This window comes from Piliocolobus tephrosceles, chromosome 16 (genome assembly GCF_002776525.5).
Source record: "Piliocolobus tephrosceles isolate RC106 chromosome 16, ASM277652v3, whole genome shotgun sequence".
NCBI classification, from domain to species: Eukaryota; Metazoa; Chordata; class Mammalia; order Primates; family Cercopithecidae; genus Piliocolobus; species Piliocolobus tephrosceles.
Window position 1 is genome coordinate 36,883,224 of NC_045449.1, and position 16,236 is coordinate 36,899,459.

General features: G+C 44.5%; 1 protein-coding gene across 4 annotated transcripts in view; it reads right to left on the bottom strand.

The window, feature by feature from the left end:
• Window positions 1-12,145, bottom strand: part of MSI2 (musashi RNA binding protein 2) — a 436,670-nt gene extending 424,525 nt beyond the window's left edge. For 2 of the 4 annotated variants that reach the window (XM_023204578.2, XM_023204577.3), the window contains exons 1-5: window positions 11,864-12,017; window positions 11,528-11,568; window positions 11,122-11,203; window positions 10,308-10,392; window positions 6,472-6,513 (exon numbers count right to left, since the gene is read on the bottom strand). In XM_023204578.2, the coding sequence (XP_023060346.1) occupies window positions 6,472-6,513; window positions 10,308-10,392; window positions 11,122-11,203; window positions 11,528-11,568; window positions 11,864-11,925 (312 nt within the window). In that variant the 5' untranslated portion in view covers window positions 11,926-12,017. Of the gene's footprint in view, window positions 1-6,471; window positions 6,514-10,307; window positions 10,393-11,121; window positions 11,204-11,527; window positions 11,569-11,863 lie in introns of all 4 variants that reach the window. The other 2 variants (XM_023204579.2, XM_023204580.2) reach the window with 1 other exon arrangement.
• Between the last annotated feature and the right edge of the window lie 4,091 nt (window positions 12,146-16,236).

Below are 16,236 nucleotides of genomic sequence, written 5' to 3' on the forward strand. Positions count from 1 at the left end.
TGATCCACCCATCTCAGCCTCCCAAAGTGTTGGGATTACAGGCGTGAGCCACTGCACCTGGTTGGGGTTTTTATTTTAGTAGTAGTAGTAGTAGTAGTAGTAAAATATGCTTGTCTCCAATGGAGGAGATAAGGCATGAACCTAAATATCGTAAAACTCAGAACAAAGTGCATAACACAGTCCCTGATGCTGAGCAAAAACTTGGTAAATAATTTCTGAACTACTGAAAGTGGCAACTGATTGTACGAAGTAAATGGCCCACCCCACTCCTGCCATCACTCTTTCCTGGCTTTGGTGATCACACCCGACAGCATGTTATATACTTATCTGTTTGCTCACTGCCTATTTGCCCCACTAGAGCAAAAGTTTGGTGAAGGCAGGAACTTTGTCGTATTCTCCACACTATCCCCAGAACTTTGCACAGTATCTGGCACATGGTTGGTGCTTGTTTGGTGAATAAATGAATGAATGAATGAGTGAATGCCTAGCACAACACGCAACAGATGTATGTGCTCCATAAGTTTTTGCTAATTTATTATTGTTGGAAGGGGCTTAACCAAAGAAAAGGTAAGTGCTGTGGAAATCCAAAGAAATATGACTGTTTCCACAAAGGGACAGGGACAGCTTCGTGGAAAAGATAATGATGCAGTTGGGCTTTCAAAGAGGGGTCTGCTGTGTACAGAGAAAGGGAGGGCAGTGCAGAGAGGGAAATCTGCAAAATGACAGGTTTCTCAGAGAAGGGTGAGCATTCAGTTTCAAGGCAGCAAAAACCAGAAGAATTGAGAGAGAAGGTGGAAAACACCCCGGAACAGATTTTGAAGGACCTAAGCACCAAGCTAAGACATTGAGACTGTGTTCTGTGCGCATCAGGAAGCACTGAGTGTATCCTGAATCCCTCCAAAAGTGGGTGCATGCACAGAGTTGGCAATTAACAAGGATTAACCCAGCTCTTGTTAAATGAACACATTAGATCAAACGGGAAGACAGAGATGATGAACTACATCTCCCCTGTGTCTTCTCGGGGCTTTCGGCCGAAGATTGTTCGGGTTTAAAAATACAAAATAGGACACGAAGAATGGACGCCGCCCCAAGGGGCACCTGAGATGGTCAGCTGGTTCCTCCGAGACTGCCTTCTCCTCCCTTCCCAGGCAGCAGAGGAGGCTCACCTGTCTGCCAAAAATCATCTGACACAGAACACAGGAGCTTCGTAGTCCTAGGAGACTGACCTTAACAATGAAATGAAAGCATGTGAGGAACAGCAAAATCCAGGGAAAGGACATTTGTAGGACAAGGTGCCCCTCCTCCTTGGGCTGACACCTGCTACTGACTTGGAACACAGGAAGGAGCAGTGCTCACCGACAAGAAAGAAGCTAAGCCACTAATCCTCCCAAGTCCTCGCTGTTGTGGAAAAGGGCTGCAGACACACCACCATATCCTCGCTGGGAACGAGAAAACCCACTGGCAGGCCGGTTCACGGTGGCTGCCGAGATGACAGCTGCAGAACATCCAAGATGGCAAGATGCTAGAATGACCCGACCCACAGCAGCAAGGGAAGGCCAGATGCCGAAAACTCACCCTTCGCCCTTGAGAAGCTGCCAAGAAACCACTCCCCCAGAACAGGAGGTGTGCGTATACACGCTCGGGCTGCCATTGCACCCATCTGGATGCGTGCTTAGCAGAGAACCTTCCAGGGCCCTGAAGCCACGTCAGAGGAGAAGAGGGGAACAGGAAAACCCAGCTGCTAGCTCAGCCCTGCTACAATCTAACTGTGGACCTGAAGCAACCAACGTAACTTTACTGGGTAGCAGCTGCCTCCACAGGGAAAAAGGCAGGCTGGATTCAGTTCATTCATTTAGTTACTAAACAGTTCCCCGCCCTCAGAGAGCTTACATTCCAATTAAGATTTTCCTTCAGTCATTTCACCATTGTACTTTTTTTTAATTCTATTAAAATAATTCTCCGGCCGGGCGAAGTGGCTCACGCCTGTAATCCCAGCACTTTCGGAGGCAGAGGCAGGTGGATTACCTGAGGTCAGGAGTTCAAGACCAGCCTGGTCAACATCGTGAAACCCCATTTCTACAAAAATACAAAAATTAGCCAAGCATGATGGCAGGTGCCTGTAATTCCAGCTACTTGGGAGGCTGAGGCAGGAGAATTGCTTGAACCCAGGAGGTGGAGGTTGCAGTGAGCCAAGATCTCACCACTGCACTCCAGCCTGCGTGACCAAGTGAGACTCCATCTTAAAAATAATAATCATAAAAATAATAATCCTATAATAATAAGATCAACAGGTATTTGCGGGGTGCTATTTTATGCCAGACTCTCAGTGAAGAATTTTGCATTTATCCTCCAAACAACAGCATGCGATGAGTACTGTAATTCTCCCTCTTTTACAGAGGAGGAAACTGAGCCTTGGGGAGGTTTAAGTGACTTGCCCCTGGCCACCCCGCTGTGACTGAAGGCAACTAGAAATAGGTTAAAGAAGTGAGATCTCCCTGCATCAACAGATAAGGTTCTGGCCTCTAAAAGTTAAGGAAGGAAATGGCAATTGGGAAAAGGTGGGAATGTTTTCTTATACACGAGGATAATTAAGACAGATGGTGAGTACACCCAGACCTCACTCTTGCTGAAAGATGCTAAGGAGTCTCTTGGTTCCTCCACACACAAGAAAAGAACCCACGCGCTCAAGCAAAACTCTTCCAGACAGCCAACACTCCAGTCCAAAGGGAGCAAAGAAAGAGTAGGGAATGATGGATCTTCATCATCCTCATGTCTCCGAAGGCTTCAAATTAAGTCATCTTTTTAGAGGAGCACGACCATTTTAATTTTTAAAAAGATAAGGGGGGGAACTCTTACATATTTTACAAAATGAAATAATCATCCAGAGAAATAGGAAGATATAAAATGAACCAGTCTTCTTGCCCTGATCAAAATACACTTCACTAATTAACAGCCTCTAGTCTCCGAAGAGTCTCCCCACTCTACTTCACTTAAGATGTGAACATTTACACCACAAAGGGGGATACGTAAACTGCAGGATTCAAAATCTTTCTTTGGTGACTCATTAAAATTCTGGTCTAAACAGATTTTTATTTATTGATACATTAGAGAATATTATGACAGTACTAAGATGAAATCTGTTCTTCACTGCCATGGATTTTCTTTCATTTTAAGTTACCATTTCTTTCCACTAGTCTTGTTTTAACACCTCCATGGAATATTTCTCTGGCGAGGAGGGAGAGCCAGAAAGCAGAGAAACTCATTTTAACTGAAACACACACTGACATATCATTTACAAGCTCCTCGCCCAGCCCACGAGGAGGGGCAGGGTTCCCTCTGCCACTGTGACCTGAACACAAAAACACGGAAATTTTATTGAAGGGAGATAAACGATAAATAAATCAGGCTCAACTTAAAGTTCTATGCTCCTGCCAGCCGGGTTTTGGCCCCCAACACTAACTCCAGTCTGAAATCCCAGTGACCAGGCTCAAATTCTATTGGAAAATAAATGTAGACAAGGAAGACACTTTGTCCCCACCCTGTCCCAATTCTCAACCACCATACAACCTTGGCATTTACTCTGTTGCCTCACCGGGGTTGAGCAACTCCAGAACCATCTGAAAAGATGGCCTGAGGGGTCGGATGGAAAGATGTAAGACAGTGTCACACACTGGTATAACATGATGGGGCAAGGCAAATCACCTAGGCCCAGGAACGCAGAACTTCAAAGTCCTGGGCCTCTGGCAATAGTTCCCTCAGCACAGCCTGCTGACCTCTCCGAGCCCATCTCCTGTCACATAACAGAGGGGCCATCCCCTGAGGTACCCCCATAGCATGGAACATTGGTGAAGGGCCCAGTTCTACAGCCAGGTTGCCTGCGTGTGGCTCCTGGACATCCATCCATGCCTCAGTTTCCTCATTTATAAAATGAGCTCATACTGGTACTCTCCTCATAGGGCTGTGTGAGGATTAAATGGGTTAATAAAATCTCAGCAATAGTGCCTGGCATATAAATTCAATTAGTATCATTACGATTACTCAACCTCTCACAGGTTGATGTGAGGACTTAATAAAAACGGCAGTAAAAAGTAGCAGGTAGGCCAGGCACGGTGGCTCACGCCTATAATCCCAGCACTCTGGGAGGCAGAGGTGGGAGGATAGCTTGGCCCAGGAGTTCAAGACCAGCCTGGGCAACACAGTGAGATTCCATCTCAAAATAAATAAATAAATAAATAAATAAATAAACAAACAAACAAATAAATAAAATAGCAGGTTAACGCTTCTATGGCATTACCATGCAACTCGTCTTTTTTTTTTTCAGTCCCTTTACCTTTATTAATTTATGTAATCTGCAGAAAAACTCTATGAGATGGAAAAACGAAGGTTCAAGGAAGTTAAACGATCGTTCAAATTCACACAGCTAAGGAGTGGCACCATCAGCATCTGAACCCAGGCTGTCCCGCTTGCAGACAACAACCAGAACAGTGATGAGAAAACCGACAAGAAAAAATTATGTAATGACAATGACGAAGACCTTTGTCGCAGACCATGCTCTTTTACTCTACACAAAAACCTTCTGGGAGAGCTACTGTCATCACTCCTATTTTACAGATGAGCACACTGAGACTGAGAGAAGGTCAGGGACAACAGCCAAATGCCCCAGGAGATGGTATGTAGATGGAGATAATGAACAGCAAAGTCCTCTGTAAAGTGAAGTATGTCATACACAGTCAGGTGTTATTATTAAATCCCTAGAACTCATGGAAAGATGCTCTCCCCCAACTGGTTTCGTGTCAATTCACCTACAAACATTCCAGATGTGGAGCTGAGGGCTGGGAAAGGAATGCACACTTTGACAACTTTGAGAAATATTCTGTCTCATTTTCAAGTTGAATGCATCGCTGCAGAGTGTATTAAAGTGAAATATTGCTTTTCTCGTTTAAAAACAAAGTTAAGGAAGGGGGACAACAAGGGGGAGAGAAAAACAGGTCAAACCCATGGTTTTACCAAGTAAGGGATTTTTCCAGCTTCCCTCTTGGGTAATCTGATCCAAGCTCTGAGTGATCAAATGACTAACCTGGAAATTTGAAGATTCACACTTATGGAAGAAACAGCAATTCTTCCAAACCCAGGTAATACTGCTAACTCTGGGAAGCTCTCTGAAATGTGAAGGATCACAGACAGTTTGGGAAGTAACTAAAACAATAAGGACAATTCCAAAGTTTGTGCTAAGTACAGAAATAACCTAATCTCTTTAGTTCATTAACTCCTATCATTTGCTTAAGCATTAGGAAAAAAATGCCTTAAGAAAATATTTCATTGCATTTACTTAAACAGCTGTGTTTCCATCTTTAAAAAAGGGAGAAGAAAGAGAACAAGGAGGGAGAGAGGGAAGGAAGGAGGGAAGAAAGGAAGGAATCAATCAATCAAGTGGTAGGCTCCAGACCTGAAAGTACCATCACAATCACCAACTTTTTCTATATTAATGTGCAAAACCATTCCTCTCTTCACACAATGAAAAGGTTCCACTTCTGGGAAACTATGCGTAAAGAAATAAACTGAATTTGCTAGTCACAACCCCTTCCGACTTACAATCTCAAGCTTCAACTTTTCCCCTTTCCCTAAAAGAATGACAAATCCAGAAGATACATAAAAAACATTTCTTCCAGCAGCTACATAGGGAAGAAAAAAAGTAACTAAAAAGTGTAAACGTAACATGTAAGCCATAAGCCCTTCCAATTTAATCTTAGGCTTCATGCAGCTGCGTTCTCATACCCACACCTGGCAAGCTCAGAGAAAACTATGTTAACGACACACTTCTAAAAAAGTGAAGCCCTATCTTGATTCTTTAAGCAAGTCTTGTAGTGCCACTCCTACAAGGTTACAACATTTTTAGGACTTCTCTACCCAGGCACCAGCACTTGGACAAATAAGAAGCACTGTTGGTTTCAAGTATGCCCTGACTTATTCAACCAACCTACAAACCAAGATATCCACTGCTTCCTCTCTCAGATTTAAGGCTTTATGGGTCTAAGAAGTTGCTTTATCCAAGAGAGGATCAGCTGTTTAGTTAAACTCTATTCCTCTCCATAAACTCCAAGTTGTGAAGCCTCAAAGAGTACCCTCCAAAAGAGTCACAAGGAAATGCTTGACTTTTCCTGATATGATCTTGGAAATGCTTAAAAAATAAATAGAATACCTGCGAAAAATACTGCAGTGGATGGAACCACGTCCTCCCACTAAGCATCAGACTTGTCCCTGCCCCCAGGTGGATGTTCAGAAGCCACCTTGGGATGGCTAACTTAGAGACGCATGGTTATCTCACAGGACTACTTGCCCAGCCTGTCCTGATACCCCGAAGGAACAGTGAATACCAGGCTTCAACAGTTCATTGCCAATGCTGTTTGAAACTTGAAATTCTTGGCAAACATCTCTGAGTGCTAAAATCCTACTGTTGATTCTCCTACTTACCTTCGGTTGCGCTCGACGAGGAAATGCAACTTTGGGGTCAATCTGGGGAAAAAAACAGAAAAGCAGGAGTCAATAAAGTACTTTAAGAAAAGGAAAAAATATATGATTAATCACCTAATTATTCATCACTCATTTCTCAGGCTTATAATCCAGCTTTCAGTAACTTCTCAGGCAACTCAAAAGTTTCCTAAACTTTGATCTCAACTTAACCATCCCTCCAATAGATCACATAACTAACATAGCTAGCTAGCCTTTCTGAAATGACCCACCATGCATTTCAGTGTGTGATGCTCTTAATAAACTAGATCTCATGTATTCTTATTTAGGCAAGGGCTTCTTCTTCCAGACACTGAATATTAAATGGTATCTGCATCTAATTTGCTATGCGTGGCTGGGAGAAAAGATGGGAGCATCATTATCACTGGGAAAAAAATCATAACCTGAAAATGAAATGTAAGTATTCTCTAGCAGTAGGTAATTGGATGGTATTTCTTCTCCCTGATGATAACTAAACAACACAGGAGGGGAAGGAGATTCCAAAAATTTTTAAAATCAACAACATCCAAAAACTCCCCATAGACATCCAACACAATGCTCTGCTTGAGTTAATTAATTCATTTTAGCAAAAGTAAAGTTACCCAGGATTAATCAAAAAGATCATCTGTTCTGTAGTTATACCTCAAAAGATAAAAAATAATATTTTTTTAAGTAAAGAAAGTGAAGCATGTGAGCTAAAGCCACCTGGATTTTAAAAACAACAGGGAGTAAAAATCTATAAGCAACCTAAACCCAAATTGGAAAAGAAATCTCATCATAGGGAGAACACACACAAAAAAGTTACTGAATAAAAGAAGTAGTCGCAGTCTAGTGCAACAACTAGGGGATTCCCCTACCCCAACCTCAATCCAAATGGAAAAACAGCCTCCAGTCCAAATCAGACACTTGCAAAACGCATGATGCTCAATCAGGGCCTAGCTGTTTTGAACTCAGAACAGTTCTCCCAGAAGCATGTGAATCTAACAGGCTGATGTGAGGGAGGAAAAAAGTGACTACACAGATAAAAAGAGGAGGTAAGAAATGTGAAAATATTCCCGTTGTCGGTTTTCATTCAATTTCCAAATGGCACAAATCTTTGGGTAAAAATTTAACACAGATAGGATAAACATTGATACCGGTTATTTATTCCTAGGCTTTGGCTTTCATATTAAAATGTTTTCCTTTTAAAAAGTAAATCTGAGCTTTGTTTTCACTTCTGCCATGGGGGCAGGGGGAAAAAGTAATAATGCTTTGGAGGAAAGTAGGGAGGTGGGGGTGAGGAGTGGGAAGCACGGAGGATAGTTCATTTGTTCCCTGACTTACATTACCTAGGGTTCCAGCCAGAAAGACATATGAGGATTTCCTGCTGTTATTACAGTGGCTTAAAGACCTAATAAAAGTCTGCATTGCGTTCCCTACCTTTAAACATCACCTGAGAAATGAGAGATTACTTTTCAAAAACTAAAATAGACAAAAATCTCTGATCTAGAAAACTACCCTTTCATAAGGATTAACATTACTGCATCTACAGGTGTGTCCAGCACTGACTAGCGCTTGTCTACAAGAGAAATACAACAGGTGTGGATTTTCCATTCTGTTGACCGAACGTAAGACAGAGGTGTCTTTTTATAAATACTCCCCAGAGAGTGTTTTTTTAGTTGACCGGCACACAATTGCCATCAGAAATCACCCTGTTTATGGGGTAACAGGTGTGGGGTATGCTGAGGGAGGTGCCAGGAGCTGGAAGACGTAAGGTGCAATGAAGAAAGTGAAGTACTAAAAAAAATTTAAATCGCAAAACTAAAAAGCCAATTCAGAACTCCCGGATGGTGTGTGGCGGTATCAGAGCATTATATCATGATCGAAGTTCCTCAGTGTGCAAAGTTTACACGCTGAGATCTCTGAAGGAGAGGAAGGGTCAAGGTAGGCATGGCAAATCCCAACCTTTTGCACATCCCTGTCAACTATTTTTTAAAAAACAAACAAAAAAGAAAACTACCAAAAATTAAAACATTAGTTAGTTAGGTACAGCTCTACTTACTGTAGCTACAAGTCCTCTAGGAAAAGACTAGGGTACTATTTTGGATGCGAATGGCCGTTACCTAAACAAAGCTTTTAAGGTAACAGTAAACAAGATCCTCGTTTCCATGTCAATAAACCAACCGCTTCTGCCTCCTGCACTGAACGTTGAAACAAAGTCAAAAGCTAGGTTACACTAAATAATAGTGACCAAAACAAGTCTATAAACAATCAGAGAGGGAAACTGCAGGCTTTGCACCTGATACAGAGGAATATGACCCGCCAGCCACCACAGAAACCAAATACTGTTTCTCCCACCCAGGTAGCAAGAGGGGGTGGATGATAAATTCCCAAATTTGCCTTGAAAAGATTTTCCTCTTTAATTTCACTAGCTTTTTGAAATGGCTAACCAAGAAATCAAGGAGAGAAAAATTCTTCAGACATCCGTTATTGTCCTATAAATGATTTCTGAAATTAAATTATCTAAAAGTACAAAAGGCTGGGCTGCATGCAAGCTATGACAAGTCCAGGACAATTAATAAATCAACTAAGAGTGTAGGTGGGTTTCTTTCTTAGGAGAAGGCACACACACCTGATCTCTTTGATCAGAGAAAGAGGGTGAATTTGCAAAATCAATTCAAGTGCACCGAAGGTTGCCAGGTTTCTTTATTTTCTTTCCTTCTCTTCCATTCAATGTTAAAGCCAAAAGGGACTTGAAAAGATCACCTCGGTCCACTTATTTTACAGAAGAGGAAATTGAGACCCAGAGGTAGGGAGTGACTTGCTCACTTTCATAAGAGGCGGATGGAAGTAGAGCCCCATCTCTGGCCTTGTCCCACTACCCCAGCACAGAGGAGTGAAGTTCCATGCAACCCAGCACTACAGCCCAATGTCATCTTAAGGCCTCTGTTTGGGGCAGATATATATTAATAAAAACCGTGGGGAAACTCTGGTAGGCATAAAGGGAAGGGAGGAGAGGCAGGAGGCCCATACAGGGGCTAAATAAAACACTGCATACTCCCCCTCCCATTAAATGTATTGTTATATACAGACACTCTTCCCTTCCCCTTCTGACCTCTGCCTAGAGACTTTTTCCCCTTCTACTCTGGATTTTTAAAACTTGTAAGGTATAAAAGTACCCACACTCAAATGAAAGTATCTGAGAAAGAAAAGGAAGGGAAAAAAAAAATCACTTTGAAACCCCCAGGCCTTATCAGACTTAGATCTCATGCCATGTGGAGTCACCCCAGTGGATGCCCAGCTCAGCTCTGCCGGCGTCCCCTTCCCTTCCCAAACCACATTCCAAATCCCAAGTGCCCCAGGAGGAACCTGTTGCCTGGACCTGTATTTAGCGCCCTCTCCCTTCCTTCCCACTGCTGTCCCCCTTGGCCACAAAGCAGGCTGTGCCTTCTCAAAGCTGATCCCCAGAGCCACAGTTGGGAATGCGTGCTGTGCCTGGCTGACAAAGAAAAGTTGCATTTGCTCTCTGGTGGAGTTTCTCTGCACGGTCCCCAGGCCGGGCAGGCAGACTCTGCCGGAGCCGAACCCTCTCCTCCCCAGGCCTAACCTTGGCAGCATCTGAAGCTGCAATGGGACAGGCTCTAAAAAGAAAACCCCAAAGTCAGCCACAGCAGCAAACTTTTGAATCAACTCGCTAGCTCAGTTTAAACTACCCAGTTCTAGTAGAGAGGCAAAAGAAGGCGCTGTCCCTTTAAATGGGGCTGTCAATGCCCAGACCGTTCCTGAAAAGGGGCGAACAACAACAACAAAAAGCAACCTACCGTCTTGGAATCTAACTCATGGTGGGGCTGACCTAATACTTTATCTACACTTGCTGGGTCTGCGAACGTGACGAAACCGAAGCCTCTGAAAGGAGACAAAGAGGGAGAAAAACAAACAAGAAAATGTGACACCATTGAAAGCAACAAGGAGTGAGACCTAAGGCTGAATGAGGAGCAAAAGTTGCCCTCCACGCACCCCCAGTCCCACTCCCCTCCTCCAATTCCCCACCTGCCTACAGCCCACCACCTCGCAAGAAAAAACATCAAGGTTAATGGGGGAAGTGGAACGGGGGCAGGGAGGGTGGAGGTAACTTGGAAAATGCTGGTGCCTCCACTCTTTGGCCACCTCAGTTTCCTCTCCTCCTCCCCTTCCCTTTCTTAACGCATTGTTTTATTCCGAAGAAAGCCCGGCACTTAGAAGAGATTCACCACCATCTTTCTAAGAGGGATCTTAAGAGTTTGGGGAGCTGGGAGTGTGGGGGAAACATACATTAAGACCAAAAAAAAAAAGAAAAAAAAAAAAACTACGCGAAAGTAAATGAAGCTGAATGTCATTTTAAACAGAGAAAAAGAAGCGACGGGAAAATGACTTAAAGCAGAGAGATGGGTATCTCTGTATCCAGAGTTCAGCTCCAATTAACAATAACCTCTGGGGTTACTGGGGGGCGGTGGGGGTGGTATAGAGCGCCGTTCGAGATCAGCCACGCGCCTCAGCCCCATTCTAATCCGCTTAGCTACTTCCGAAGACACCTCCAAAAATAAAACTTCAACTTTGTTCTAAAATAAAGACAAAATCCAGAAGGGAATGGTTTACCTGGAGCGTTTCGTAGTGGGATCTCTCATGACCATACATTCTCTAATTTCTCCAAATTTGCTAAAATAGTCTCTAAGGCTATCTGTAGAGAGAGAAAGAGAGAGATGGGGGGGGGGGAGAGAAGGTGTGGAAAAAAAAAGCAATGCAAATTTTCATCAAGGACAAAATCCAAAAGTAGTTTTCTGTGGTTATTCTGTTTTGTTTTTGCATTTTTTGCACACGCGGGGGAAATTCGGCAACAGAGGTCGCATAGAGGGCTCAGAAAGGATTTGCTATTTAAAAAAATAACCTTGCACAGGAGAAGTGGGGAGCCAATGGCGGGGGGGGGCTCCTACACCGGGATAACAAAGAGCAATAAAGAAGCCAAGAAGGGGGGGACCCAGGCGTCCCCCCCTCCCTCCCTTACCTGGTGAGGTCTGCCAGCTCAGTCCACCGATAAACATTTTACTAGAGGGAGAAAACATAACAGAAGTGAGCACCGATGTCAGATCGGCCATTTTGACGTGTAACTTACAAAAGCTAAAAGGAAAGCGGGGGGGGGAGCGAGCGAGCGAGAGCCGGGAGGTGGGGTGGGGGAGAAGGTGACGGCGAAATGCAATCCAAAGGTGTGTAACTTCCACGGGGGGGGCGCGCGGGAGGGGCGGGGGGGCGCGGGAGATGCCCGGCTCCGCGCACCGCCGTCCCCGCCGCTGCAAGGAGAGCGAGCCCGAGGCGGCGCGGTGGGCAGCGGCTGGAAACTTACCCGGGGTCGTGCTGGGAGTCGTTGGCGCTGCCCGAGGTGCCTTGGCTCCCATTTGCCTCCATATCTGAGCCCCCCCGCCCCCCCACCCCCAAAAAACCGAGCCCCACAGCGATCGGAGCGGAGCGGCGGCCGGCTCCGAGCCCCGAGATCTCCGCTCCCTCCTCCCCCTCCTCCTCCCCCCCGCCCGGGCTCCTCCGAATCTCTCTGCGAGCGGCGGAGCCGGGGCAGCGGCGAGAGCCGTCACACGTGGGCTCGGCTTAGCTCAGCCCCGCTGCCTCGCACACCCCCCGTCCCCGCCCCCCCGGCCCATCACCACCTCTCCCCCTCCTCCTCCCCACCCCCATCTCCTCCTCCTCCTCCCCCTCCTCCCCGGCGCACGTGGGGCGGAGTTCTAGAACGTCGTGTAACCAATGCCGGTGACGTCACGCACCCCCGTGCGGCCCCCGCCTGCCCGCGCGCGTACAGTCGGCCCCCCGCGGCCGGACCCACACGGGTGGCGCGCGAACCCCGCGGGCCGAGGGTACCCCGCCTCCGGGCCGGCAGGGCGCCGGGCGAGGGGGAGCGCACCCCGACTTCCCTGGATCACATGGGCTGCGGGGGGCGGGTGGATCGGGGGAGGGGAGGCGCGGGGAGCTTGCTGCGGCTCCTCACCCGGACCAGGGAGAAGACGCCCCCCACCCTCTCTAGTTCGCCCTCTCCATTCAAGTTTGCCGGCCCCTGCCGCCGAGATCCGGAGATGGCACCAGCCGCCCGCCCTGCGCTGTGCCCTGTTTCCAGCCACGGCTCAGAAATTTAGGTCAAGGACGTCGGGAGCAAACCCACACCCCGGCGCTTCTCTGGCGGCCCCTGAGACCCCCCAGGATCGGGGGGCTTCAGGATAGCGGAGACCCTCCTGCACAAACACCAGCCACAAGTTTTATTTTCCTTTTGCGCTGGAAGTTCTCTCTGGCTTTCACTCCACACCGGCACGTCTTGCGCGGTTCCCCGCCCTTCCCCAGTAGAGGTACCAATCCGTGCCCGGGAAAGGTTATTTTGGAACTTTGAGAAACTGACGCGATTCCAGTGGCGAGAAAGTGCCGAAAAAAAGGGTTTCCATGTTAATCATATAGTGTTTTAAAAATATAATAAGATAGATTATAAGAGTCAAGGTCACATGATTGAGGTTCAAAGCAAATGTTTGTATATAACAAGAAGTACTTTTGGAGTGCCTCTGGGATGGCTGGGAAGGGTGGTTATTTCAGGAAACCCCTGTTTAATCCGTTCGTTATATATTTTATTTCTCAAATTACCCAGCCTTTGTATGCCAGGATAATAAAGTGCATGAGACTGAAATAGCCCAAGACCCCTCACGACCTGCAGAGGTAGCTGGTGGCAGAAGGCTTCAGAATCACTCCCACCTTAGGAGCAGCAGTATTGTACAGCACGGGTTCTGGCATACAGTGGGTGCTTAATAAATGCTGGTTTCATACCTTCATGCACTGAAAACTCCAAAAGGACGGTGTCTGTAGCCTTCCAAAGGCATCGCACGTTTCTCCGGCAGATTCCAGGCTGGCCAAATTCGGGCTGGTTTCAATTTATGGGACATTTGAAACAATATGGATACAATTTTAAGTTGTTGCAGTAAACTGAGTTAATATGGCATGAGGGGCAACATAAGTTGTGGTTCATCAAATACTGAGATTAATGTTAAGCATGAATTGATACCCAATTAACACTTTCCCATTAATGTTCATAGGATTAGGAGACAAAGGAAGACACTCAACACCAAAACTGTACCAAATCCACTGTGGGTTTTGGAAAAATGGAATATTTGGAAAATCTCAACACCAGCCATATCCTTGAGTGACCAGACCCTCAATCTCCCCCTTCCCTGAATTGCAGTAATTCCTCCTTGACAGGATTGATGGGGTGAAGGTGAGAGGCTGAAGTGAACCAATGTTGTAAAAGTTCCTTTTATCACTGTAAACCTGATTCGTGTTTATTATCAATCACTACTCAATATAATCATATTGAGAAGGTGCTCTAAGGCTTTAAACCACAAACCCGAACATTTCCTGTCACTCCAAGCTCCTTCCCAAATCATCTGGGCTCTCATGTGTTGAACGGCCAGTTGTTAGATGATTGTTTATTATGATTGATTATTCTCAACAATATGCAGACAACAGAGCTCATTGTATTGTGTTTGGGATTTTTACAGTAGAACCACAGGCCATCCTAGGTAGAAAGGACTTTCCTAATCTAATCCCCTCATTATACATCAGGGTCTCAGAGGTGCCAAACTCACCAGTCTACACCCCACCCCCACCCTCTGATCATCAGTCCAATGCCATGTGGCCTCTGCTGCCTGCATGTTTATTCTGTCCCTCACAAGGCGAGAGTTGGGGGCCCTTCTTCTGTGGTATAGACCTCCACAAGCTGACACTTACAGAACTGATTTAAAATCCAGAGAGGGACTAGAGCTGCAGTTACAAAGTCAGTGGCTTAGAAAGAACTGGACTTTAAGTCTCCATTACTACATTGTTTTTACTCATTTATTTTTAATTTATATATAGTAACCTTTACTCTTTTTGGTCTGTAATTCTGTAAGTGTTGACTTATGCATAGAGTCATGTAACCACCACCATAATCAAGATGCAGAATAGTTTCATTGTCCAAAAAAATTCCCTCTTGGCTGCCCCTATGCACTACATTATTTGTAATAGCTTATTATTATTATTATTATTATTATTATTATTATTATTATGTGCATTTTTTTCTCCAGCTCACTCAATGTAGCCCCTGCCTCAGGAGAATACAAGCAGCGTAATATCAGTCCTCAACCCTCTGAAAGTCTCAACAGCCCAGGACAATGTTGGACACTTCCTTCTTCAAACTCAGTCTTCCAGGATGGGTTTAAACACATGTTGATGCCACTCAAATTGAAATCTCCAGCCTCACCCTTCCTGAAGAGCTCCAGAGTCTGGTCAGTTTCCTATTCAGCATCTCCACTTAGCTTTTCTAAAGGAAGCCCAAGTTCGAATCCATCTTTCTTGCTACTGCATCCCAGATCTCCCACCCAAGGCCCTGCAACAGCTCACAAAACAGTCTTCCCACATCCACCCTTACTCCACTTATGTGCCTGGAAATCTTTCCCAGACCTCTCTGACAGGGTCCAATGCCCTTAGATATGCAGTTACCTTACCAGAACGTCCTCTGTGTACCTTACCCTGTATGATCATTTGCTTTATTGCCCATCTCCTCTGAGCCAGAAGCTCCTGTCCCTTTCTGCTCTCCATGTACCAGCACAGTGCCTGCTGGCGCACGGTTAATGCTCAATAAATAATGATTGACTGAATGAGTGAATGGATGAATGAATGAATGATGGTCAACATTTAATTTCATTCTAGGATTCTTTTTGTATTCATGTTCATAAGTCAAATTGGTTGCAGTTTTCCATTTTCATACTGCTTTTGTCTGGTTATACTGGTCTCATAAAATGAACTGGTAAATGTTCCTTCTTTTTTCATTTTCTGGAACAGTGTGTATAAGATTGGAGTTATGTGTTCCTTGAATGTTTGGTAGAACTTGCGGGTAAATTGTCTGGGTCTGGGATAGACATTTCGTGGGTTGATTTTTAACTACTGATTCCATTTCTTTAACGCTTGTAGATCTCTTCAGGTTTTCTGTTTTCTTCTTGAATCTATTTTTATACACTACATTTTTCAAAGAAATTATCCATACCATCTAGGTTTTCAAATGTGTTGACAAAATGCTGTTCATAGTTATCTCTTAATGTATTTTAATCTCTGCTGTATCTATCCATAATGTTTATTTTTTTCATTCCAAATATCATTTTATATGTATTTTTTCTTATCTGGATCAGCTGTGCCAGAGATCTTTTTTCTTTTTTTTACTAGTGTTTTCTTTCTACTTTCTATTAGTGTTTTCAGAGAACCAAACTTTAGTTTAAATATTGTTTCTTTTTCTGTTCCAGTAAGTTTTGTCCTTATACATTATTATACATTATATTCTTATATATGGCACAATAGAAAATATATACTATTATATATAATATAATATGTAATGTAATATTAATATATATCATATAGTATTCCCTTCTGCTCTTTTTGGATTTATTCTGTTGCTCTTTTTTTTCTTTTTGAATTGGTGCCTTGGGTAATTAATTTTTAGCCATCTGTTTTCTGATTTTAACATTTAAGACTACAGATTTCACTTTAAGTACCACTCAAGCTATATTCCACAAGATATACAGACTTTTTATTATCATTGAGGTAAAAAAAAAGTTTAGATTTTAGGCTGGACACAATGACTCATGCCTGTAATCCCAGCACTTTGGGAGGCTAAGGTGGGAGGATCACTTGAGCCCAGGAGTT